Genomic DNA, 25,639 nt, shown 5'->3' on the forward strand with positions numbered 1-25,639 from the left:
ACGTGAGCTTCCCAGAGGCTATCAGCTAAGTTTTCTTTTCTTTTCTTTTTTTTTTTTTTAAATCTAGACTGTTTTAAATTATGACCCACGTGGGAGACCTGGAAGAGCTCCTGGCTCCTCCTCTATATATATGTATCTGACTTTGCAATAACAATAAATCTTTAAAAAAATGATCTGATTTGTAAATGCTTTCTGGTGTCTCATAGGTTGTCTTCTCATTTTTCAAAAAATTTTTAAAAGATTTATTTTATTGTTTTTATTGGAAAGTCAGATATACAGACAGTAGGACAGAGAGGAAGATCTTCTGTCCGATGATTCACAACCCAAGTGGCTGAAATGGCCGGAACTGCGCCAATCCAAAGCCTTTCCTTATATAGACTAAGTTTGTATTGGATTTACAATAAATGGACATGTCCCACCAGTTTGTCCCCAGTGGTTCTTGTCATCTCACCCCTCAGTGGCCTTGGGGCCTGCTGGCAGTAAATTTCCCCGAGGCCCCCAAAATGGCACCCCCTTTTCCCACCCAAGTTCTGACCTGAGTCACAGCCTGACCCAGTATTGACTGGGTTATAAGGGTTTGAATAGGTGGGAACATAGGAGTGTGTTCCTTGGGCACCATGCCCACCAAACCTCAGGGCACGGGGCAGATCCCACGTCCTCATCCCCCAAGGGGCCTGCTTCGGCCTGAGCACGGGGAACACCTGGCTGAGGGGGCAGTGACAGCTCACAGGTGCAGGACTCCCCTGGAGGCCATGGGATGTTGACAGCCCGTGTGCAGCCTCGAGCCCATGAGAAACCACTGTGCTGGGCACACAGAGTGCTGTGTCACATGGACTGGGCAACCAGATGCTGGCGCCTCAGTAGGCAAGAGGCAGGCCCAGGAACTCGAGTGCCAAGCACAACCACGCCTGAAGTAGGCACACTGGCATTTCAGTTTCTACTCTGAAATGACATGAGACATACAGACAAGTGCCCAGGCGGGAAGTCTCCATCCACGTGCCCCCACTGTCTCTTCCACAAGAATAGCACCATCAATACTGAGACACCAGGGCCAAGGTCAGGCTTTATTCAGATCTCATTGGTTTGGGGTGTCCTGGGCCTCTGGGACGCAGGGCTCCTGGGGTGTCAGGGTGCGTGATGCTGATGTGTCTGCGCTGGGGCCCAGGGTGCTGGCTGGCCACCCTAACTGCAATGACCTGTCTCCCTCGTGGACTAGTACCCTGGGGAGCTCTCCTGGGCTAGGCAGTCAGCCTGTTTCTCAGACTCTGCCCCACATACCAGGCAGACATGAGCTCCAATGGGCTCTCCTACCCCCGACAGTCCCTCCACGCGGATCACAGGATCCCCCCCGCGGCGGGGGCAAGGCCCCCTCTCGTCCCTCCCGTCACTCCCGTCATTGGAGACTGGGACAGCCGAGATTCCTGGAAGGCTTGGTTTCTGCTTTTTATTGAGCAGCACGGACTGAGATGACCGAGCCCTCGCGGGCACGTGTGAGTACAACAAGAGGCACCTGGCAGGGTCAGAGCAAGGGCAGCCCTGAGACAGAGGGGTCGGGCAGGGGCCCCACAGCGTGAGATCCCCCTGGCTTTTCTCCTTGGTTCCCTTCTGAATAATCCAAGTGGAAAACAGATGGAAGGACGTAGCAGGAGGCAGGAGACGAGGCCTCCCTCCACCTGATTCCTGACAGCCAGTACTTCCGGCAAGGTCTCATGAGGTCCAGTCCCGCTGACTGCTGGGGAGAGCCGAGTGGGGTCCAAGGACACGAGCCCCAGGGTGACATTCCCAGCCACCTGTATGGCGGACCCCACCTGCGGACAGCTGGACACACGCACACTTGAAGTCCATGCATGGCCTCATGAGACTGCGGCAGGGGAGAGGTCAGAGAGCAAGGGCAAGGGCAGGATGACTTCTGGTTGGACACGCACCCGCTCGACGGTGGCCTCTCAGTTCTGGAGCTGAGACACTTCGTACAGGTATGCAGCCAGCATCTTGGTCCCCTCTATGTAATTGTGCCTGGGGCAGAAGACAGCAGGACGTGGGTAGGTGGGAGCTGGCAGCAATTGCCCACAGTGCACACAGCACTCCTCCTGGGGTGGCCCTGAGCTCTGCTTGCTACCGGGTCCTCCAGCACAGGTTCTGCCTGTCCCCCACACCAATCCTGGGACCTTGAGGAGTCGCCCCAGCACCCTGATAGCAATGCCTGGTCACTCTGGGCCCCTCCTGTCACCTGTTCCGCAGGCCAGGCCCTGCAAACAGGTCTTTCTCTGTCTCTGTCCTGGTCCTGCCTGCTCCTTCAGGTCACCTCAGGGTCCTTGTTTCCTGTTGTCCTCAGCAGTGCTGGGAGCCAGGTGCCCCCTTCTGAACTGCCTGCCACTCCTGGAAGATGCCCTGCCCCTGCCGGTTACAGGGTCCCCACTGGCCGGCCCAGAGAAGCTCGCACAGTTGGCAGTGACACCACAAGCTTTTGGAAAAGGAAAGTTCTAGCAAATGATGTAATATATTCCTGTTACTGGCGTGTGCACGACCATGTTATTACAAGCCACTTTATCATTTTCCTGCTTAAAACAGAAACGTCTATTTATGAATTCTGCTTGTAGTTTTTTTCACAAATAAAATAGTAAAATTCAAAAAAAAAAGAAAAAGGAAAGGAGACAGGGCTCCATGGGAGGTAAACGGAGCACAGAACTGAACGCAGGGATGAGGCTGGAGTCCCCTGAGCCCCAGCCCACAGTCCCTCCTGCCTGCCGCCACCTCCTGCCTGCAGCCCCCTGAGCTGCCAGCCCACAGTCCCTCCTGCCTGCCGCCACCTCCTGCCTGCAGCCCCCTGAGCCGCCAGCCCATAGTCCCTCCTGCCTGCCGCCACCTCCTGCATGCCAGCCCACAGTCCCTCCTGCCTGCAGCCCCCTGAGCCGCCAGCCCACAGTCCCTCCTGCCTGCCGCCACCTCCTGCCTGCAGCCCCCTGAGCTGCCAGCCCACAGCCCCTCCTGCCTGCTGCCACCTGAGCTGCCACCCCACAGTCCCTCCTGACTGCAGCCCCCTCCTGCCTGCAGCCCCCTGAGCTGCCAGCCCACAGCCCCTCCTGCCTGCAGCCCCCTGAGCTGCCAGCCCACAGCCCCTCCTGCCCGCAGTCCCCTAACTGCCAACCCACAGTCCTTCTTGCCTCCAGCAGGTGGCGGGGGTGTGCAGCCGCCATCCTTGCCAGTCTTGCTGCTTGGGGCAGTGGTGCCCAGTCTGGTACCGAGGAGGGAGGGGGTAGGGCAAGGCGATGCCTGCAGCACCTTACCTGTTGAGCTTCTCGTTCTGGGAGTGGGCACCATCGTCAGCTGACCCCACAGGTAGCAGCATGACGTTCTTGCCCGTGGCCTCTTGGAAGGTCAAAGTCACAGGGATACTGCCGCCTTCCCTGGTCAAATCTGGGTCCACCCCAAAAACTGGGGGAACAGAAGAAAAGGCCTGGTGAATGCTGGGCCGCCCTGAGCCCGCAGCCTGGCCCGGCCCACTCACCTGCCCTCCCCAGGGCATGTGCCCACACGCCAGGACCCCCCTGGCCGTGGGAGCATCTCACCTGTTTTCAGGGCTCTCCTCCCAGCCATGTAATGAGGGTGGTTGAAGTCGGATACCCAGGGCTTCCCACCATGGCCCATGTACACTTTGAACTTGTTGGGGCTGTGTAGCTCAGCAAACTTCTCAGTCAAGTAGCTTATAACCTACACCACAAATACAAAACACAGAATGTTGTATTAGCACTACATAAGGTCTGTCACACAGGCACAGCAAGTGACCAGCATGAGCCAGTCACAGGCCTATGGCCAGTCTGCGGCAGCTCTGCTACAGCCGGCCTCCCATGTGCGCCTGTCGGCCTCAGGGGGCCTAGGGCTGAATTGTGCAACCATGCTAACAGGAAAGGGGACTTGGAAAATCCAGGTATTTCAGGGTAAAAGGCAACCCACCCTTTCTGTATGTTCCCATGAATGCCCATATTTAGAACCATTCCCTGCTGGGCTCTCCATCACGGCCAGAGCATTTACACGAAAGCTCTAGTATCTCTCCCTCCCGCCCCGCACTGCCCTTGGCCAGAGCAAAACAGAGGCTCCACCTGGCACGCAGGCCGGGAGGAGTGCCGCAGGGGACTCTTTGGCTCCTCAGAAACTGCAAGAAACAAGGTCTGTGGCTTGAACTGTTGGGGTGGAACTGGCTGTGGGAGTAAGCCGGCAAACCTGCTTGGCAAAACCACCACATCCCTGCTTCATGTAGGGTAACATGGAGCTAGGAGCCAGCCAGGGCACCACCTCACCACAGAGTTTCCCCACGTAACTGGGATGCCATGTCCTGCCCTCTGTCACAGCCTCCTGGGTGGGGGGTGACTGCCCAGTGCCCCCAGCAGACAGGCAGCTCCTGGACTTTCACCCAACATGCGGGCCAGGGTCAGGCTGCCACGTGGCTTTGGTGAGCTCACAGGTCAGGCCTGGGCATGCCTCAGCAGTGACAAAGGTCACTCGGGCATGAGGCCTGTGTGTACATCTGCGGTCCTCCATAGGACACGTGGGGTCTGGGTCCCGCCCAGTGCACAGCCCCCGTCTCCCTCCTCAGGGCACAGCATTACCCCTGCCCTCACGTGCCTGCTCGCTGACGACTTCAGGGGTCATGTTCGGCACGAGCCTAATGGAGAACTTGCCGATCACCTTCCTGGGGATCACGGTCTTGGCCCCGGAGCCGGAGAAGGCACCCTCGATGCCGTGCAGGGAGAGGGACGGGAACCGCCACCGATGCATCAGGAGGTCCTTCTGCGGAGACACGGCCAGCAGCCGGGGTCAGAGACCAGCCTGCCATCGGGCAATGTGCTGCCCCGGAGACAGACAGCCCCACCCAGAAGGGCACAGCCCCACCCTGACCTGAGGTGGCTCTGAGGGGCTCCAGGGTTCTGTGAGCTGCCCCTGTGCTCCTTGCTACACCTGCACAGCTCAGCTCTGCCATATGGAGCTGGGAGAGCCGCAGGGCCAGTCACTGAGTGTCTACAAACTCTGGGGCAGTGGTCATGGGGGGCAGCGTGGGAAGGGTCTATGTGCAAAGGGAACACACACAAGGTACCTCTGGACATCCCAGGCTCTAGGCCCAAAACGTGGGGCTCCTCTTCCAAGAGAGGAGAGTTGGCAGTGGGAGGACACAGCATGGCAACCTGGCCATGGCTCACTGACCGCAGACAGACACTCGCTCCTGGACCATGGGCTGGGCAGGAAACAGCCAAGTTTCCCATGATGATTCTATATACCCTGGCATGGATGGAAGCCAGAGGGGAATTCTGGGAGATTCCTGAGTCTGTCTGGACTTCTCCTGTCTGTCACCTAACAGTTCAGTGATGCTGGGAAGCTGCCGAGGCCCTGCCACACCTTGCACACTCAGCAAGCATTCCTCCCAGGCGCTGGACTCTGTCCCTGACATCAGCGTGAGCTGACTGCCAGCAAGGAGCCCGTCTTCCCTCTCTCAGGCTCCGACCCCCTGGTCCTGGCCTGTTTCTTTCGCTGTCTGCCTGCACCTGCTGGGCCCTCGCTGGCTTCCCCAGGGTTACCGCCTTTGCATGAGCATGGCCCAGCTGTGACTGTCCCCATGTGATCTCTGTGTGCAGGGAACCCCACAGTGGCAGTGCCTGCTGCTGGCTTGACGGCACGCAAGCTCACAGCCGGCCATGACCTTCCCCACTGGGCACTGCAGTCCAGCTCCCAGCTTCCTCAGCAGGCCCTGTCTTCATCTGGTTCTCCAGCTGCTCCCACTGTCTCCTACGGCCTTCAGCACCAGCCCTGTGTGGCCTTCTGTAGTCTGCCCTGAGAGAGACGAAACCCAAGGGCACAACAGGCCTTACTCCACTCACATCCCTGGGACCTAGACAGTGCTGGCTGTACCAGAGGTGCTGCACCTGCTCCCACGCCTCATGGGCCTAGCATCAAGCTGAGCAAGACAAGAGGCAGCACACAGTGGCCCCTGCTGGGGAAGGGAGCACCCTGTGCAGTCTGCACCCAGGCACGTGGCTCTGCTGGAAGGAGGACGACGATGGGACTTGGGGATCATGGGCTGCTGGACTTCTCTCCCGGCCTCTCCCATCCCGCTCTATGTTATGTTTAATCAGTACCACCTGATGGCAGTGCACGTGGACGGGTACCCGGCTCTCCCCCACGTGGGGGACTCAGACATAGCACACATGGCCCCAGCCAGCACCTTGGAGTCATGCAGCAGCGTCTTTGCCCCCACGTCCTTGGCAAACTCATCCAGGTCAAAGTCGATGTGGTCGTAGAGTTCCTGCTCCTCGCTGGTCACAGGATCCACGGCCTCGTTGATGCCTGGGATGACGATCTTCCCCTTCTTGTCTATCAAAGAGCCTGCAGGAAGCACCAATGGTGACACACGTGGCACGTGGCAGCACAGATGGCGCTGTCTGCCACACCAGTGCAGGAGGCCTTGCAGCCTGAGGCAGGAGTGCAAGGGCAGTGGCTAGGGTCCCTGTGGAAGTCACCAGTCCGTGGCAGGCGCAGCAAGCACCTGTTGCCAGCAAGCCAAGTCACGGCCCATGCAGCCTTGGGTGGCGAGCTGAGCGGCACTCATGCCTGTTCTTGGGGAGGGGCTGAAGGGCAGTGGGAAGTGAGCCGTCCTCAGTCACACAGCTGGACATCAGCAAGCAGGTGGCTCCAAGCGTTCCGAACACCCACAGCTTCTCCCCTAGCGCTCCTCCCATGTGGGCTGTGCAGGGGCCACTGTGCAGGTGGTGTGGGCCCAGAGATGGCCCTCCCCGGGTAATGCTCCATGTATGGGAGCAGCAGCTCCGGCCTGCACACACCTCGAGGTGCAGGACACGAAGCTGTCCAAGCAGGGGCCCTCCAGGTGGCTGAATGTAAACGTAGATCAGACCAGATGGGGGCACAGGGTCCTGTACTCAGGGAATGAGCCAGACAGAACCTGGGGGTGGGGTGATCAAGGCAGGGCAAGGTTTCAGCAGGGGACAAGGAACAGCAGTGCTTAGCAGAGTGTGGGGCTGGCCAAGGCAGTGTGAGGCGGGGAAGTGGGCATGCCTGGCAACAGGTGACCGATGGTTCCCCCAGCTGCCAGCACAGCCCGGGCTAGGCCCAGTGTGTTCTGCCCAGATGATGCAGGCCACCTACCACTCCCACACTCACCCATCAGCGTGATGAGATCTGTCATGGCCTCATGTACCGAGCCGCCATACACCCCCGAATGCAGGTCCTTGTCACTGCACTCCACCTGCACGGGAACAAAGGCCACTGTAGTCGGCGGGCCTGGTGGGAGCTTACCTGCATCGCACGACAGTTCGAGGGCAACAATCTTCCTAATCAGAACATGTTCCCTGAAGGGAGCAAATGCAGGCACTTGGCAAACTACAAAAGTCAGACACAAAATACAGCCCGGCCGCCGGGACACTGACAGATTTCAGATCGCAGGCGGGGCATTTCATTGGTCTGTGGAGTCGAGGAGCTGGGGCACTGATCAGCTCCGAGCTTCTCCCACATGTGAGTGGCGACCTGCACCTGTCCACAGCCGGCTATGGAGCAAGGATACTGGGCATAGGAAGGCCTGAGAGCTGTGCGCGAGCACCATACCTCGATGAAGAAGTAGCAGATGCCGCGGAGCCCGTAGGTGATGCACGGCTTCTTCTTCCCCAGCCAGTAGTTGTCAGAGATGCACACGTAGTCCACATCCTTGAAGAACTTGTCTTTCTGGGCAAAAATCAGCTCGTCCAGGCCTTCCGAGCCAGACTCCTCCATGCCTTCGAGGCAGAATCGGACATTGACAGGGATCTCCTACGATGCAGACAGCAGGGGAAACAGCTTTCTGCATGCTCCTTCCAAAAACTGCCAGGAAACCACCTCTCCATCCTCCTGCAGCCTGAGCCCAGGCTGCTGCATGCGCCGTGGAGACCCCGCTCCCAGGGCCACACTGGGAGGTACGGGTGCTGTCACTCAGAGGTCTCTGCCATGTCCCAGCAACCAAGGAGCTTCCCAGGCATGCAGGCTGCTCCCACCAAAATAAAGACCCCAGGGCCCATCACTGGGCCCTGCTGACTGCAGGAAGAGCAACTGAGAGGTTTCCCGTCTTTGTCCCCACCCCCGTTACCTTCAGCACTGCCCTACAGACTGTCGCCCAGCCCTGGCTGATGGCCCGGGGAGCTGGAGCACACCCTAGTATGTGCTCATGTTCTAGAGTGTTCCAGGGGCTCTTCCAACTCTGTGTGGGGAGGCAGGTGGGCACAGCAGGCAGGGGAAACCACCATGTGGGCCATGTGGGTGCAGTCGTGGCTCAAGCTTTGCTAGAGCCAGTCTATAGCTGTCCCCATAGTGCAGTTTGCCACTACACACAGGCCCCTCCTCTCCCACCCCTTAAAGGATCTCCACCCAGAACAGCTGCCAGTCAGCAGAGCTGCTCGGAGAGGCTCTGCCCTGCCCCTGCCCCTGCCCCTTGGCTGACCCCAGGCCCTGGAGGGTGAGGCTTGCTACTCCTTCACCCAGCACACTGGGCATCACTCCCTTCTGGTCTAAGATGAGCCCCTGCACTGGAAGACCCAACACTCCTCACTTTTCAGATCCACCATCTCATGCTCTGAGAACATGCTCATTTTTTCATGATCTAATGTTCAAACCAGAAGGAAAATTGTCCACATAACATGATCACAACTAGGTAAAACGCCATTGTAAAGCACAGCAGATAACAATATACTAAGACTGTTTTCTTCCTCTCCACTTTTCTGTAATTTTCAAACTTTCAACATTATGCAGCTATTTCATATTTAAGAAAATACATTTTGGGGCTGGCATGGTGATACAGCAGGCTAGGCCTCCACCTGTGGCACCAACATGCCGTATGGGAGCCAGTATGAGTTCCAGCTGCTCCACTTCCAATCCTGAGAAGCAATGGGGGCTTGCCCTAGTCCTGGGGGCCTGCAGCCACGTGGGAGAATCAGAAGACCCTCAGTTTCGGACCGGCCCAGCTCCAGCCGTTACTGCCACTCGGAGGGTGAACCAGTGGAAGGAAGATCTCTGCCTCTCCTCTGGAACTGCCTTTCCAATAAAAAAAAAAAAAAAAAAAACACTTTTAAGAAATAAAATCTATGTGTAAGAGGACAGAAGGCAGAGTTACACAGCCTCCACCGCACAGCGGCTGGTGATCATGCTGACAGGCCCTTGATGTGTGGGCCAGCACCTTGCTGAGTCAGGAGCTTCGGGACCTTTGAGGATCTGTAAAGCAATCGCACTTGGACCAGCTCTCTTCCCCAGCAGCCTGAGTCAGCCCTTCCGATAAGGCTTGGGGCACTGCTCTCTCCTGAGAACGGAGTCCAGCTCCGTGGGGCACAGACAGCGCCCATGGGCCGGCAGGGTGCAGGCAGGCGTACCTGATTTGTTTTCTGATAGGCCTCCAGGGCATTTATCCAGCCAGCTACGGGTCCCTTATCGTCCGTGGAGCCTCGCCCATACAACTTGCCTGCAACAGCAATCAACACATTCATAAAGTTGGGATTATTCCACACCAGTAAGGCGCTTATCTCAAATGGCCATCTGATGCTCCCTGGGCACGAGCGCTTGAGCCCCAGGACGAGGCTCTCTGGCATGTCCACCTGACTCAGGGGCACAGACTGCGCCCTACCCCAATTCTGACTGGTAAGTCAAACTAATAAAGAACAAAAGCTGCACTTTCACTGTTTCTCGGTTTCTCTTTCTTGAATTGTCACCCTGAGATCTGCAAGTCATGATATAATTTCTGACTTGTGACATCAGTCATAGTGATTACCCCAACCCAGCTTCTGCTCCAGATGCCAAGGCTGGGAAGCTGACCACCAGCAGCTGAGGCCCTGAGCTCCATCACTCCGGGGGGGGGGGCCTCCCCGCAGCCAGGGAGAGGGCAGAGCCGCCTGGAGCCTCTGGCCACTCCGGGCTGGCCTGGCTTCCTCACCCTGAGTCCTCCCTGAGGGTCCGGCAGCTGCAGCCTGACCTGCCCCAAAGCAGAGGGAAGCCCGAGGTCATCACTGCCTCGGGGAGATCCTTAGACAAACTACAGCCGGCTGCACACTGACTTAAACACAGGTTCTCTGCAGAAAGGTCTTACTGTGGTGGCCTAGTGGCTAAAGTCCTCGCCTTGAGCACCGGGATCCCATGCGGACGCTGGTTCTAATCCAGGCAGCTCCGCTTCCCATCCAGTTCCCTGCCTGTGGCCTGGGAAAGCAGTAGAGGATGACCTAAAGCCTTGGGACCCTGCACCCATGTGGAAGACCTGGAGGAAGTTCCAGGCTCCTGGCTTTGGACTGGCACAGTTCTGGCCATTGTGGTCACTTGGGGAGTGTCTCCTTCTCTCTGTATAATCTGACTTTGCAATAAAAATAAAATAAATCTTAAAAAAAAAAAGCCTTGTTCCGGCCACAAACTCTGAGTGAACATGGCGAGCACCCAAGGGCACCGAGGAGAGTCCAGCCACGCACAGCCCCTCCACGGCAGCACATGCGGGATCTCTGCATGCAGCTGGCCCTGGCTTCACTGCCCAGGTTGCTCAGGGTGGAGAGGACTGGCTGACATGGCTGCTCATGCAGAAGCAGGGTCTCCCAGGCGCTTGGACCCTTACAGACAACGGTGGGCTCCTGGGGCTGTATGTGGTCCGAGCAGTTGGGATTGGGTGGGAAGGCCAGGAAGGGGAAGGCAGAGCAAGTGGGCGGGGACCTCACATTGTCCTGAGCCCGCCTGGCAGTGTACAGGCTCAGTGTGGGGAATCCAAGGGCAAGGACCCAGGCAGAAGGCAGGGGTGGCAGGACGCAACGCCAGCAACAGGACAGGAGGGCAGATCTGGAGAACGGCCCAGGGAGGGGCGGGGAGAAGGAGGTCAGGTCAGCCGCATGGGCTTTGGCATAAGAACAGAGGCTTTGTCAAGTCTCAGTGACGGAGGCTCATGAGGGAAATCTCTAGAACCTGACTTCTAGGCTGTGTTGGGAAAAATCTACACCAGAAAGAAGAAACCCAAGAGACTCTCTGTGACTCCCCTAAGGTGGACACGTCCCTCCCCTGGCGGGCAGCAAGCCCTGGCACGCGGGGGCCTCACCATCCCGCTCCACCAAGGTGAAGGGCTCGCTGTCCCAGCCGTCCTCCAGCGCCGCGGGCTGCACGTCCAGGTGCCCGTATATGCACACTGTTTTCTTCTGGGGGTCGGAGCCCAGCTTGCCGAGGAGGATGGGAGGCAGCGGGATCTCAGAGCCGTCAGGGAGCTGCGTGCAGTTGAGAGCAGCTGCATCAGGGAACTGCGCTGGAGGCAGTGAAGCGAGCACACCCCCACCTCCTCACCTGTGCTCAGCATAAACCGTGCTTGCCAGCTTCCAGCAGCTGGGTACATTCCCCCTTGACTATCACGAAACAAAACATTCTGTGGGCTGAGTTCAGAATGCAACTTGATGCCTTAGGTTTTGGAATAATGGTTAGCTACTAACCGACCAGAGATGTATTTCCCACATTTTATACACAGAAACGGTTGGTTCTATACACCAAGACAGGAGGAAGTGTCATTTACAGAGCACGTGAATCACGTGGTGCAAACCGGTACCCCTCCCAAGCCACGTGCCAAGGACCTTCCCTGTGGGAAAGGGAAGGGGACGTCCATCACGTCGCTTGCCTGAGTCTGGGAGAAACACCCAGGGACATGAGAATCAATGCACCCCAGGCCGCCTCCAAACTCCACATCAGCTCCACCAGCTCCACATGTGACAAGATCCTGGCGTACCTGGGTGTGCTCAAGCCCTGTGGCCTAGTACCTCCTCCCCAGTGCCCAGCCAGAGGGAAAACACATGGCGACCATCAGGAGGTGCCACAGGCAAGTGGCAGAGGGTGAAAGCTTGGACTTCAGTTTTAGCTTTAGGAGGATGGACTTGTTCTAAACACACACACACACACACCCCGTAGGCACTAGAAAAGGTTGTCTACGAAAGTAATAGAACACAGAGAAAACAAAGCCACACTGGCAATTCACACATGGGAGACGCGCACCAAATGAGGCTGCAGGCAAGCTAGGCAGTTAGTGGGAGCCAGGAGAACGCAGGGCTTGCTTTTGCAGCGAACCCCATTTCTAGATGCCTGGTTTAGGTCACTTACGACCTGCCAGCCACCAGTGGGCAGAACCTACTCTCCACATCACTTACACATATGACTGTATGTGGGCAGGGTCTGTGTGCTGGTCCCCAGGCCAGCCTGCAGTCAGCGGGGGCAGACTGACCCCAGAAAAGCCATGCCCTGGTGACGCAGGACTCGGGGATTCCACAGCCGTGACCTGAGCAGGAAGATGGTTTGCAAGTGCCAGCAGCCTTTCTGACATCTTTACCAGAGCACCTCTGAAACACCCGGGCATTTCCTGGGAAGCCGCTGGGCTGACCTGAGTTCTCATTTACTGGCGGCAGCCTCGTCTCCACCTCCACACCTGCCAAGGCCACGTCGCCTGCTGAGGAATGCAGCCCTGTCGTCATGAAGTCTGGGAAGGGGAACACACTGCACCCCGCTGTCCAGTACCTCCCACCCCAAGGAGATCTTTCCATCCCTCCATAAATGCGCAGTCGCTGAACTCAGATGAGCACCGCAGGCATTCTGGTCTGTCAAGGAGGCCCTTTCTTAAGAACAGAACTGTAACGTGAGCGATAAGTGGAGCACATTTATTATTTGGTTATAAAACAACCCTTAGCCACCCTACTTATTGCTACTATTTTATCTCCCCCCAAATCGGTGGGAAGCTATACTCATCTTGAGTCAGTTACTAACATGGTTGTCAAAAGAAAATCTCAATCGGCGACACGGAGTGGGAATCATGAGGTCCGGACTGGAGTTCTGGCTTATCCATGCACGACTTCGGTTCCCAGGGGACACTGGCCCACAGGCTGACCTGAGCACTCCAAAGGGATTGCTCACACCCACTTTTTGGTCCTGAGATCTCTATGTGACACTTAAATCATCGAGCAGAAGAACTGAGATCAAACCCAATTTGCTACACTCTGTATTTAAGGGAGGACTATAAACTTTGAAAGTAAACAACACAAAACATGCAATTAACATGGGCTGAGGTATCTGAAATGAGAAGAAGGAGCCATCCCTGTCGGCTAGAATGCTGAAGGAAGATGCCCCAGCCCCTGGGACTCACACACCAGCTCTTGGGCAGTGAGAGTTCCCCTGGGGAGGTTGGGGCCAAGGCACTGGCAGGCAGGGAGGGGCCAGATCCTTGGAGTAAAGTCTAGACTCCTTGCCGGTAAGCTCAGGGATTTCTGGGAATGGATCGCCAACCACTGTTCCTTGAGAATGACCTTTCTATTAATTAACTTTCTTCTTTGCTGGAAGAAAGAGCTGAGTATAGCAGAACCTTTGCCCCAGCCCAGCTGCAGCTGCCATACGGAAGTCCATCTCCAAATCAGGCCCTTCCTGTCCGAGGAGATGAGCCACAGCTACAGTCAGAAGCCCCCTTCCTGCAGACTGCGGCTGCGCCAAGCAGCTGGCCTCACCTTCTGCTTCCCGATGTCCACCAGCTCCACGGAGCCGCCCAGCTGCTGGATATCGGCCGCCGCTAGTTCCATCATCCTGCGGATCTCCCCCCTCTTCTCAGGCCACGCCGACACGCTCTGGATAGCCACCCATGTTGCCAGCTTCTGTTTGTGGACAGCAAGCAAAAGGGGACTTTGAAATGGTGCTCCTGAGGGAAGGCAGGTGTGCACAGCCACTGGGCTGCAGGCACAGGTTGAACACATTGACTCCTCAAGCAGAAGCAGACCCGTCACACCTGCCTTTCGTTTAGGATTTTTAACACTCGCTGTGCTGAGGACTAGAGCCCCACAGAAAGAGGCCAGGCTGTGGATTTTTAACCATTAAGAATGAAGTGAACATAAGAATGAAGTGACTCTTTAAGCTAATGTCAAGAAACAGAGTAATATGTAACATTACATCTAAATACAAAGTAGCTTTTTATAACTTTCACAAGAACAGGAGATCAGGTTAATTGCTGTCCCTAGAAATATACACTTAGTAACAAATCTAACATGGAACACACTATAATGAGATGGGAGCCTTAGAGACATTTTTAATGCTCGGCTTCAACAGCGACTTCTATTAGCATCTTAGAAATTTCTCTGAGCCCCACACATTTTGCAGGACTCCCCTGCTTACCTGGACGTAGCGGTCCTGATTGTCATCAATGTACCGAAACAGGGTGGTGAGAGCCGACATCCTGCAGCTGCAGGGCTTGAGATTCTTAGAAGCAAGAGCGACTGGCAGACTGGCCGTTCCTACCTCTGCGGAGAGACTGCTGGGCAGCTGGCCCGGCAGGTGCTGGCTCAGAAGGCAGCCGTGGGCTCCGCCCCTCAAGCCCATATTGCAACACAGTTATCACGAGGATGCTCCAGGAAGTCACGGGCTCCGGGGACAAAACTAGAGGCTTAGATGGAATTTCCTGACTCTCCTCAGAAGGAAGCTGCAGAAAATCGCACTGGGGCAGCGGGTGGGTGCGTCAGGGTCAGTGGTAAAGCTGGCCAAAGAGGAGGAACTGAAGCAAACTGACCTACTCAACAGAGCAAACAGCCACTTCCAGAAGCGCAGCAACAATGTTACATCTTCCGTCTCCAGTCACAGTACCCTCAGCAAATCATATGCACAGCAGGAGGGCAACAAGCCAAACCTCCAGCACATGGGCAAAAAGAGGAACCTTCCTTCTGCCAAGGGGTCACTTGGTATTTGCAACATCATTCACAAGCCACGCAAAATCACCGCCAACTCACTAACTGGCCTGCTATACAGATGTGTTGAATTTCCAGTCCTGCAGGGCCAGACCAAGTGACTTCAAAGGCCTTCTGTGGCCCAACAGCCAGACAGTCACTGCTCCCTGCAAGGAACAGGACCCAAAGACACGGCCATCGACATATGGCCAGGTGGGTACACTTCCTACACAGAAACTCACTAATTCCAACGGAGCCTTTCCATACAGGAAAAATAAGCAATGCTTTCAAGAATCAGAAGGAATACAAAGCAAAAAATAATTCTGGTAGTAAGACTTGCAAAACAGGTTTCTCCCTGTGTTCAGCTGAGAACTTGCATTCCTCTACACGGCAGACGCATGTCTGAGCAGCGGCGGACATGGACTGTAGGGTGTGCCAGCGCAGCCGGGGCCATGAGGCCTCCGGAAGTCTTCCCATGGCCACGGCTCTGAAGCAGATGCTGGGTAACTGCCGTGTACAGGCACACTGTGGCTGAAGATCATTTTTTCTCCATGTTAGACTCCAAAGAAAGCTCTACACCCAGCACTGAGTTTAACACAAAGTCTGACAGCTGCTCAGCAGGCCCTGGAAGCTTCTCAGCTGACGTCATGGGGGCGTGAGGAGCAAATGATTTCTGCATGGGCAGCTCAGATGACTGAGTCCTCGCGCCCTCCTGTCCCCTTAGAGCAGCAGCAGGGCGTGACAGACCCCACGGCTCCATGCCGACTCAGACACCCCTGCGGAGGCACGGAGTGTGCAGGACCCACTGCCGCTGCGGAGACCTGACAGACAGCACCCATCACCAGGAAGCGCACATGCAAGCTACCTGCTGGCATCAAATGCGGTGTCTGTCTGTCTTTCTTCCTTCCTTCCTTCCTTCCTTCCTTCCTTCCTCCTTTCCTTTCTCTCTCCCTCTTTCTCTTCCTTCCTTTCTTTCAGAAATGTCAATGGTTTGCATTTGGGTTCCTGGACACTAGGTACCACAAATCCTAAACCCACAGAGGTGAGGTCCTACAATTAGTTCTTTGAGGTCAAATTAAATAGTTGCCTTCCAGCTAAAGACACTCAGAGATATAATGATCTAAATTGCACTTTCAGGGGTAGGAGTCTAAACCCTGTTCATCTCCCCAGGCAGTCTACAGGGCTGGGAAACAAGCTCCTGCTGAATTGCTGTTGATGTTATATTGGGACTCTTAATTGACTGGGATGATATTCTACCAGCTCTAACTTCGGACCAGAAATGGTCTCCCCAAGAAACTGTTCAACCCATCTGGACAATAAGTAGCTGGACTCTATGCTTGGTATACGTTTGCAAGGAAAGAATCTTGATTGAATTTGAACTGTAATACTGCATCAAGGTGGAGGAATCCACCGGGGGGAGGGGCGTGGGGAGGGGTGGGGGGATTCCCAGAGCCTATGAAACTGTCACATAATGCAAAATAATTAATAATAAAAAAAAAAAAAACCAAGCTCCTGCTGCCTGCAAATCCAGCTGTGGTGCCTCGGGCCAGACGCCCTCTCTCTCCCCTCCCAGCTGACACTACCTCAGCCCCTCCCCACACCACTGTCAGACTCCAGCGCTTTTACCGGCCCGGCTGAAGCAACAGTAAAACCCTGGATTGCACAAGGGTAAGTCCCTCCTCAACCGGAGCAGGCAGTGGAGGGCTAGGGGCTTGCTCTGCGACGCCCAGGGTCTAAAGCAACCCAAAAGTGGCCTCCATTTGACTGATGAACAAACTTGAGGGGGACGTCCCCGTCTGCAAGCTGCCGGGGGATCTGGGTCTCCTTCCTACAGCAGCCCTCCCGACCCCTCGACTCAACAGGATGGTGGGAGCTGGGAAGGGGTCTGTCTGCAAGGAGGGCGAGAAGTTTGTCCCCCACTCGTTCCAGCAACCCCTAAGGTCGCGCCGCTTCCAATCCTTCTCGGCAATCGTCAGCAAGGCCCGAGCCCGGGGACTCCCGGCAGCCCTAGACCGGCAGAGGACGTAGCCTTTGGGATCGCGGGGGAGGGAGGGCCCAGAGGTCGCCTCGCCCCATGGCCTTCCGGTGGTTCCCTCTGAGGCACCCTCGCCCACGGCCCCTCGCCCACGGCCACGGGCACAGCCTGGCCTCCATTGTTCCGGCCCGGATGGGCCAAGAGCAAAGCCGATCGCACGGGGACCAGGCGCCAGTCCTCCACTTCCCCGCGGCCCTCCCTGTCTGCACCGCTCCCTGACTCGGGCCGCCTACCTGGAGTATGAGCGGGCCTGGGAAAGTCGGTGGAGATGGCCCGCTTGCCAGCGGCAGGTGCGGCGCCAGTTCCGGACCACGTGTCCCCTGCCACGCCTCCTCCAGCCCAGCAATCCTCGGCCCCTCCGGAAGGCAGCGGCATCTGGCCGGTCCACCAGTGCCCTCCTGGACTGACGTCGCCCCGACCTCCGCCAATCCCCAGCCTCGCCCCACCGTCGGCCCGCCCCTCCGCGACGGCGGGCGTGCGCCGGGAGGAGGCAGCGACCAAGGTTTCATCATCTCATCATTGCAGAAATTAACCAAAAGGCTTCTGTGAATATGAAGAAATGCTAAATAAAAAATTGACCCTTAGCGTAGAACCCTGTTACTTGACATGTTGTTATCAGACGGCAGGACGTTCTAGGTCCTGCTGTTTGAAATACTGCAAAGGTGTGTACCTGATTGTTAACCCTAAGGTGGAGTGTGGTACCCATGTGGTACTTGGAATTGGTCCTTTGTTTGGGACAGGCGAGGCGTTGAAAGAGTTGCCAACCGTACAGAATGTAGAACAATGGCAGCAGGTGCCTCTTCCCGTACACTTGGCATTCTCACAGTGGGAAGGACTCCTCTGCACGACACAGTCTGGCCCGTCCCTACAGGTGTCCAGGTTCCGGGTGAGAACCCCTGTGAGTTAGGCTGTTGAATCTATGTCCTCCTAACAGCCCTGTGATATTCCTTAAGTCACCTTTCACAGCGGAGACCAGCTGTACAGATCCCTAGCCAGGTAAATCAGCAGGCATCTAGCCTCCCTGCGCTGAGACTCAGCAGGTGCCGCTGTATGCCCAGCCTTTCCTGCAGGCGTGAGCTGTATGGATCCATCTCAGCTGCTCTCCTGGGTCTGGGGAGAGCCTGGCATTGGGAGGGGGAAGAGGGAATGCAGCAAAGGAGAGGGTCCTAGAGGCTGGGAACTTGCAGACACCGCGGACTGTTATGGGCCCCTGAACTCACAAGGAAGTCTGAAGTTAGTGTTGGTGAGGGTGAACACTTGATTCAGTTCTGATGGGATCGGTTCAGTTCTTTGGGATGAAAGGGTTTTGCAAGGCAGATGCATGTTCTCAGAGTCTCCTGCCACTATTTGGACTCTGCTGGTAAGATCTGAGTCACCAGACGCCATGCCTCTGGGGCCCACCCAGCCTTGGACTAAAAACATGCAGAACCCCAAGCCTCAAGAGAGCGCTTGCTTCAAGTGCCAGGCGCTCACATGGTGTATTCTGTCAGGCTGGTTGGTCAGAAGATTTGGCTCCACCTCACCTGGTGCTGGGATCTAACCACTGCAGCCACTGCAAACATGGAGCTAGCTGGTAGCTATGTTAGACGAGCAATGCCCACAGGATGGCATAAAGAAGGAAGCAGAGGGTGAAGAGTGGGGGAGGAGCAGGTCCAAGTGGGCTCACGAGTCCTTGGCCTTGTGCAGCTGAAGTGGATCAGGAGGGTCTCCTTGCCCTGGGTCTGTCCCCAGGGTGTCGGCCAAGCTCACAACTTTGCTGACCTATAGTTATGCCCATGGTGAACTGAATTCCCCAGTTTCCTGTCCTGGAGTTTGGGTGGGCCTGACCTCTTCAGGGGAGCTCTTTGGAAAGGTCAGAATGTTATGCAGCCCCAGTGGTTGTCCTGCTGGCCTCATGGTGTGACAGTCTAGACAATAGAGACAGGAGACAGTAAGGCTAGGTCTTCTGAAACATTTCTGGGACGTGTCCTTAACCTGACCTTTGCCATAACCTAGGGTTTTTGGAAAGTCCCAAAAAGGGGAGTGGGAGTGCTATCACAAGATGGTGTCTCATTCGATGAGATCATGCGCTTCTTTTACAGTGAGCTAACTGACCCAACTGCTTCTCTAAATGGGTTTTGGAGGACCTGTTTGCCTGTTTTTGTTGTTTGCTACTAGCTGGGATGTGACTGTCACTGATTGGGTAACTTACAGTGCATGGTGCTTAAACTGGGTATCTGTGTTCCACACCACTGCAGTTGATTGGATTAGTTGTATCATGCACTGATGGAAGCTTGGTTGAATGATTGAGTCACACCATATGCCACTGCTCTCATAGTGGATTGTCTGATCATTGCCTAAGAGTCCGTGAAGATGGCTGATCAGGGCTGCATCTCTCTTCCTCATGTGAAATGGGACAGTCCACTGCTCAGTGCTGGCCAGTGAATAAAGACTCCTGAGCTTCTAAGACTCATTTCTGGGATCAGTTTAGTCAACTCGCAACAACGGATCAAATGCTGCCTTTGGAGAAACCTCGTGGCTCATGCGGGCTGCTGAGGGCTGGAGGCCTCAGTCCTGAGAGTTCTGCCAACCATGGGATGAAGGTGGAAGCTGCTTCTCCCCAGCCCAGCCCACAGAGGTGAACACAACCCTGGATGCCAGTGATGCCTTGAGCAGGTGGCATGGCCAACGCTGTGGAGGCTGGAACAGAAGGAGTGATGGCTGTTTTAGACTGCCAGGATGGTTTGTTCTGTGACAACAGAGGGCTGGTGTGATCCCCATGTGGCTCTGACAGTGATCTCTGGCTTGGGCCCCATTTGCCTCCTGCATCATGGTGGTGCCTCTAGTCCGACCACTGGCTGGTTTCCTCAGTCCAGACCACGCCCACCTTTGCCCTCACAGTGTACACAGAGCTGAGATTTCCAGGATTGGGAAGATGAGCACTTCCCTGGTCAAGTTTGCTTTTCATGTGTACTAAGGATTCTTGTACACACGGTAGTCTTAATACCAGGAGTTCCAACTGAACCATTGTCGCTGTCCTGCAGCGATGGACTTGGTGCATGGAGCCGATAATAACATGCATAGACTCTGACTGATGGTCAAAGCCGAAGTTTATTAGTGGCATCAGACTTTATACGCTGAGGGTCATATGGGATAAGAGGAAGTATTGAGCTAATCAACAAAACCCATCAACTGTTTCTATGCTGTTGTTTGGCACTCTTTTGTCTTGTATATTCCTCCAAGTGTTCTTATACACATACTGTCCACTCAACTGTTCTTATACAAATGATATCCAATCAGGTATACAAAAGGTATCCATTTCATTGTTATCATACAAATGTTGTTCAGTCAACTGTAATCCTATGCTAGCTGACCTTCTGGGGTCACAATGTCCTCCTACAAACCATCAATCCACTGTAGTTGACTTGGCATTTCAAATCTCCTTTCTCATTAAGAGACCATCTATGTGACCAAACTCACTAGAATTCCAGTGAGAAATGGGCTTCACCGTGAACACACTGGATTCGGAAATTTACAGTGAAGAACTTTGATGTCTTCCGGTATTCATTCTTTCCTTTCCTCTTCTCTTCTCTTCTCTTCTCTTCTCTTCTCTTCTCTTCTCTTCTCTTCTCTTTCTTTCTTCCTTTCCTTCCTTTCTTTGTTTCTTTTTTCTTTCCTATCTTTCTTTCCTATCTCCCTCTCTGTTTCTTCTTTTTAAAGATTTTTTTTTTTTAGAAAGTCAGATTCACTGAGAGGAGATATGGAGTAAAAGATCTTCTGTCCATAGGTTCACTCCCCAAGTGGTTGCAGTTGCTGGAGCTGAGCCATTCCAAAGCAAGGAGCCAGGAGCTTCTTCTGGGTCTCCCATGGGGGTGCGGGGTCCCAAAGCATTAGGCCAGCCTCTGCTGCTTTCCCAGGCTGTGTTGTTATCGGCTCCATGCACCAAGTCCGCCACTGTGGGACAGTGACAATGAGTGTCATGTCCTTGAGATGATCAGGAAAGGAAACAATCACCCCAGAAGCCTTATGTCAGTGCAGACACACCTTAAACACGTGTGTGTGTTTATTCTTGATGATGTCTGCATACTTGATCAGGGTGGGAAGGGTCAAGGATCAGGGGAAAGTGGGCAAGACAATTGTTTATGTATTTTCTTCTTCCTGTACCTGGGGGTGGGGGGGTACAAGGGAAGAAACCACACCCAACCTCCCAGTTGCCTCAGTACCTGGGGATGGGAAACAGCCACCTGACGCCATCCCAGAGAGCCTGATGTAGAGCGTGTTTTGAGGGTTCTGCTCCAGTGGTTTCGATAGTTCGGAGATGCTATTAATATCCAGCTCTGAAGATGAGGAAACCCTACCAAGGTCCATTGGCTGACCTAGTCCACCTGCACGTGTGTGTTTTGTATCCTTGGCTGTTGGACAGATCTGGTTTCTGAGTTACCATGCATGGGCTGATTAAGTGGGCTGCTGCAGCTCTTGTGTTGGGTGTGGGTGTGTTAGAGCCCATGGCACCCGTGCAGAGAGGCAGGTTCCCACCCGAGAACCTATCATGAGGTGCTCCAGGGATGGTCACTGCTTATAGTACCGAGGTGCTGCTCTAATAGAATGTGTGTGTGCATGCCAGAGAGAGAAAGAGAGAGAGAGAGAGAGAGAGAGAGAGAGCTGCCTGGCCTAGTCCCTGCCCTTGCAGGTGTATGGGGAGTCAAATAATTGATAGATCTTTCTTTGGACTCTGTCTTGTTTTTTTTTTTTGTTTTGTTTTTTTTGTCAGGGTCTTCCTTTTGTCTCTCTCTTTTTTTTTTTAAAGATTTATTTTATTTTTATTACAAAGTCAGATATACTGAGAGGAGGAGAGATAGAGAGGAAGTGGAGCCGCCAGGATTAGAACCAGCAGCCATATGGGATCAAGGCAAGGACCTTAGCCACCAGGCCACGCTGCCAAGCCCATTGTCTCTTTTTTTTTAAATTTATTTTTTATTTTAAATTCAGATATACAGAGAGGAGAAGAGAGAGAGGAAGATCTCTGTCTGTTGATTCACTCCCCACGTGGCTGCAATGGCCAGAGCTTAGCTGATCTGAAGCCAGGAGCCAGGAGCTTCATCCAGGTCTCCCACACGGGTACAGGGTCCCAAGGCTTTGGGCCATCCTTGACTGCTTTTCCAGACCACAAGCAGGGAGCTGGATGGAACGTGGGGCTGCCAGGATGCAAATTCGCACCCATATGGGATCCAGGTGTGTGCACGATAGGACTAGCCATTAGGCTACCATGCCGGGCCCCTCTCTCTGCCTTCCAAATAAAGGGAAAACCCCACTCCCCCAAAATATCCAAGAAGACTACTGTGAAGAAAATTCCAATTTACTGCCATCTCCCTCCCCTCTCTTGAATGCCAACCGTAGCAGCAGCAACAGTAAACCTAGTTTAATATTTTCCCCACAAGTGTATCTTACTTTCTGGTTTGGAACGAATGTATAACAACTTTAAGGGTGTTAAAGTCAATTTAAATGAATTTGTGAACATTCGTTGTAAGTTTGTGTAGCCCTACCGCATCTGCGTGGACAGTTTTCAAGTCCGAAGGGCCCGAATGAGTGTCAGGTTAAGGAATCGCTGCTTTCATTTGTCCAGGCTTCTTACAAAGCACGGTGGGAACCCCGGCATCAGAACAAGCGCCAGCTTGCTCCTGCGAAGCTCGGATGCTGTGGTGTGGCTGTCCGTCTGCTGTCGTCATGTCTGAGTTTCCGGGCAGAATGTTCTGTCTTCCCAGTTATTTTTAGCTGTTTTTTTTTTTTTTTTTTTTTTTTTTTTAAACTGGAGATAGTTAAGCTGCCATATGTCTGAACTGGCACCTTATTGTCAGTTTAACACTGTATTTTCTCTCTCACATTTGGCTTTTTCAAGCTGCATTCCTGCTGAAGTCTTAGGCAGGCACATAGATCTTCAAACATGACACTCTTGGAAAGAATGTTCTGACAGTCACGGCCGTGTCGAGATAACAGGAGCTCCCGTAATATTAAGCTTCGCTGGGACACCGAACCAGCCATGTGCCTGAGTTTGTAAGCACGCGGAGAGCCGGGCCAGTACCGTGGGGGGTGAGCATCTCACCCTGAAATGTCTGGGATTCAGTCCTGCCTCTGCTTCCCACGCAGATGCCCGCCAACGCGCATCCCACGAGCGGCAGCTCATGGCTCAAGCACTCCGCCACCAGCTGGTAGCTGGCTGCAACTCCGGGTTCTGCCTTTGCCCTGTCCTAGCTATTGCAGGGACTTGGGAAGTGAACCAGACGATGGAAGGTCTCTCTGTGTTACTATGTCTTTTCTTACACATATGTGTTAATCATTTCTAAAATTTTTTTGAAAGGCAGAGTTACACAGACAGAAGGAGTGCACACACACGGAGACAGAGAGAGAGAGAGAGAGAGAGAGAGAGAGAGAGAGAGAGAGAGAGGAGAGAGTGCTTCTCTACATGACTTCATTCTCTAAATGGCTGCAATGCCTGAGGCTGAACTAACCTGAAGCCAGGAGCCAGGAGCCAGGAGATTTTTCTGGTGCTTCCATGTGGATCCAGGGCCCAACAATTTGAACCATTCTCCACTTCTTTCCTAGACCATAGGCAAGGAAGCTGGATGGGAAGTGGAGTACCTGTGGTTAGAAATGACACTCACATGGGATTCTGGTGCTAGCAGGCAGAGGCTTATCCTACTACATCATGGCACTAGCCCCCAATTGCTGTGTCCTTCTAATAAATATATTAGCATAAGAATACAATGTGGAGGATCTGGCACAGTAGCCTAGTGGTTAAAGTAAGGACTTTAACTGCTTGTGGTCTGGGAAAGCAGCCAAGGACGGCCCAAAGCCTTGGGACCCTGCACCCATGTGGGAGACCCAGAACAGATTCTGGGCTCCTGGCTTTGGAACAGTGCAGTTCCGGCTCTTGCGACTGCTTGGGGAGTAAATCAACGGACAGAGATCTTCCTCTCTGCTCCTCTCTGTATATCTGACTTTCCAATAAAAATAAAATCTTAAAAAAAAAAAAAAAAGAATACAATGTGGAGAGTGAATGACAAAAGTGAGTGGGTGGACATTGGCCTTCCTGCCTGGCCCAAGATCCCCTCTCTAGCGGGCGGTCAGCTGCGTGCCTGCCTCCCTGCCTCTCCTTCTGCTGGCAACAGCAACTGCGCATAGAAACCAGGTGTGTTGATGCACGTAAAATGGCATATAAAGGCTTGAGCCCCAAGGTTACATTACCCAGACACCCAGACTGGGCCTACCAGCAGTGTGTAACATTCTTGTTAATGTTTGAAGCTAAACTCATTCCATCCAAGGCAGCCAAATCCAGTCCCCACCCCTGGTGAAGTATCAACAGAGACAGAAGCCCCTGCTGTACAAGTCCTCTGGCAGGGAGGAGGGCCACGCATTGCCCCCAGCCCTGGTGCTGTGCCCAGCAGGGGGTGCATGCCAGCCATGCCAGCTGCTCCCCAGAGGTTTTATGATTTCAGGTACCCTGGAATTAGATAGCTAGATTTTGTCCATCCTTGAATTACATTCTTCGATTTTTGTCTAAGTTGTAGCAAATTTTCTTCAAGTTTCTTGTATTTTTAAAAAATAAATTTCCCCCCATATTCATTTGAAAAGCAGAGTGACGGAGAAAGGAAGAGAGAAATCTACTTTCAGGTTATCTTCCCAAATGCCTGCAACATACAGAGCTGGGCCAGGCCACTTCCAGAAGCCTGGAGCTCCATCCGGGTCTCCCACGTGGGTGGCGGTGATCGCGTGTCTCCTTCCCAGGGTACGTATTAGCAGGCAGCTGGACCAGAGGAAGGAGGAGCAGGGCTGAGCCAGGCTCTCTGATGTGTCACGCGTGTCCCCAGCCGGCACCACAGCGCCTGCTCTCAGCTTTCCTGGGTTGATGAAAGTCAGAGAAAACACACATCTTCCTTACAAGTGCCGTTTGCAGAGCTGGGCGGTTTCTTCCTGCACCCGAGCTTCCAGGGCAGTGCGGCTCTGCTGCTGCTGCTCAGCCTCCTTGCTGTGCCCACTGAGCTGGGCGTGGGAGCGGAGGGCGGAGAGGCATTGAGTCTGCACTTGTGACACTATCACCTTAGAGTTCACCAAAACCCAGACGATTGGACGCAGGAATTTTTGTTTTTTCAAGTATGGCTCTCAGCATGCAAACGCATGAATCTTTGCAGCATTGCTATGTGGCATTTTTAAGTGCAGCCGCTGCATGTCAGCAGCCAGGGTGGGCTGGAGGCTGGATGTCAGGGCTAAGGGAGGGGGGCAGCGCGGTCTGGGCTGAGCGGCTTCAGTTCATGGTGTGCCTTGGAGTGAAGCGATTGTGGCTCATCGCTCACGTCCCTGTGCTCCCCGCAGCTGCTTGAATTTCCCTGCCCCCACAAGAAATCACAAACAAGGCAGGACAGGGGAACTCACCGAGAACTGGCGGCCAGCCTCGGGGGCTGGTATCCTCTCTCAGAGCTTGCTACAAGAATGCCACTCTTGCGGTCTGCGTAGTACAATCACTTCAGCTGCTGTCTGCCATGCCAGCATCCCTACTGGGTGCCAGTTCAAATCCCTGTTGCTTCACTTCTTAACCAGCATGCCACTAAGGTGACTGGGACGATGGCTGTTGTACGTGGGCCCCAGCCACCCAATGGGAAACTCAGATTGGGTTCCAGGCTGCTGGCCTGTGCCTGACTGGCCCTGTGACCAGCTGGGCAGTGACCCAGCCGCTAGACCCGTCTCCCTCTCCCTGTATCTCTCATTTAAAATAAATCCTTTTTTTTTTTAAGACAGAATGTCATCATTTATTTCTCATTTATCTTTTAAAAATCCAAGTATTTGAAGATTATACTTATTAATCAAGGAAAGGCCTTTTATGTGGGATCCTATAGCCTCTGACTCATCTTGTATCAAT

At 54.2% G+C, this 25,639-nt stretch overlaps 1 protein-coding gene across 2 annotated transcripts; it reads right to left on the minus strand.

Annotated features, from left to right (window-relative positions):
* Window positions 1-1,429: 1,429 nt before the first annotated feature.
* On the minus strand, window positions 1,430-17,127 carry CNDP2 (carnosine dipeptidase 2). 2 transcript variants are annotated; one of them, XM_058676860.1, is made up of 12 exons: window positions 16,983-17,127; window positions 14,170-14,316; window positions 13,512-13,655; window positions 11,084-11,246; window positions 9,393-9,481; window positions 7,606-7,806; window positions 7,165-7,249; window positions 6,212-6,372; window positions 4,621-4,785; window positions 3,567-3,708; window positions 3,285-3,432; window positions 1,430-2,013 (listed from the first exon to the last, which is right to left on the minus strand). In XM_058676860.1, exons 2-12 carry the CDS (start codon window positions 14,227-14,229, stop codon window positions 1,944-1,946), a joined length of 1,428 nt encoding a protein of 475 aa, XP_058532843.1. In that variant the 5' UTR covers window positions 14,230-14,316; window positions 16,983-17,127; the 3' UTR covers window positions 1,430-1,943. The 2 variants fall into 2 exon arrangements, with proteins under 2 accessions (XP_058532843.1, XP_004579486.2); XM_004579429.4 differs by lacking the exon at window positions 16,983-17,127 and having other exon boundaries at window positions 14,170-14,441.
* Between the last annotated feature and the right edge of the window lie 8,512 nt (window positions 17,128-25,639).

Source organism: Ochotona princeps, chromosome 18, assembly GCF_030435755.1.
Source record: "Ochotona princeps isolate mOchPri1 chromosome 18, mOchPri1.hap1, whole genome shotgun sequence".
Taxonomy (NCBI): Eukaryota; Metazoa; Chordata; class Mammalia; order Lagomorpha; family Ochotonidae; genus Ochotona; species Ochotona princeps.

Coding starts and splice junctions, on each gene's coding strand:
- CNDP2 (XM_004579429.4), bottom strand. CDS start 14,373: ATGGGCTTGAGGGGCGGAGCCCACGGCTGCCTTCTGAGCCAGCACCTG. Junction 9,482..11,083: donor CACCTTGGTGGAGCGGGATG/GTGAGGCCCCCG, acceptor TTGCTGTTGCAG/GCAAGTTGTATGGGCGAGGC. Junction 3,709..4,620: donor CTGAAGTCGTCAGCGAGCAG/GCACGTGAGGGC, acceptor TTTGTGGTGTAG/GTTATAAGCTACTTGACTGA.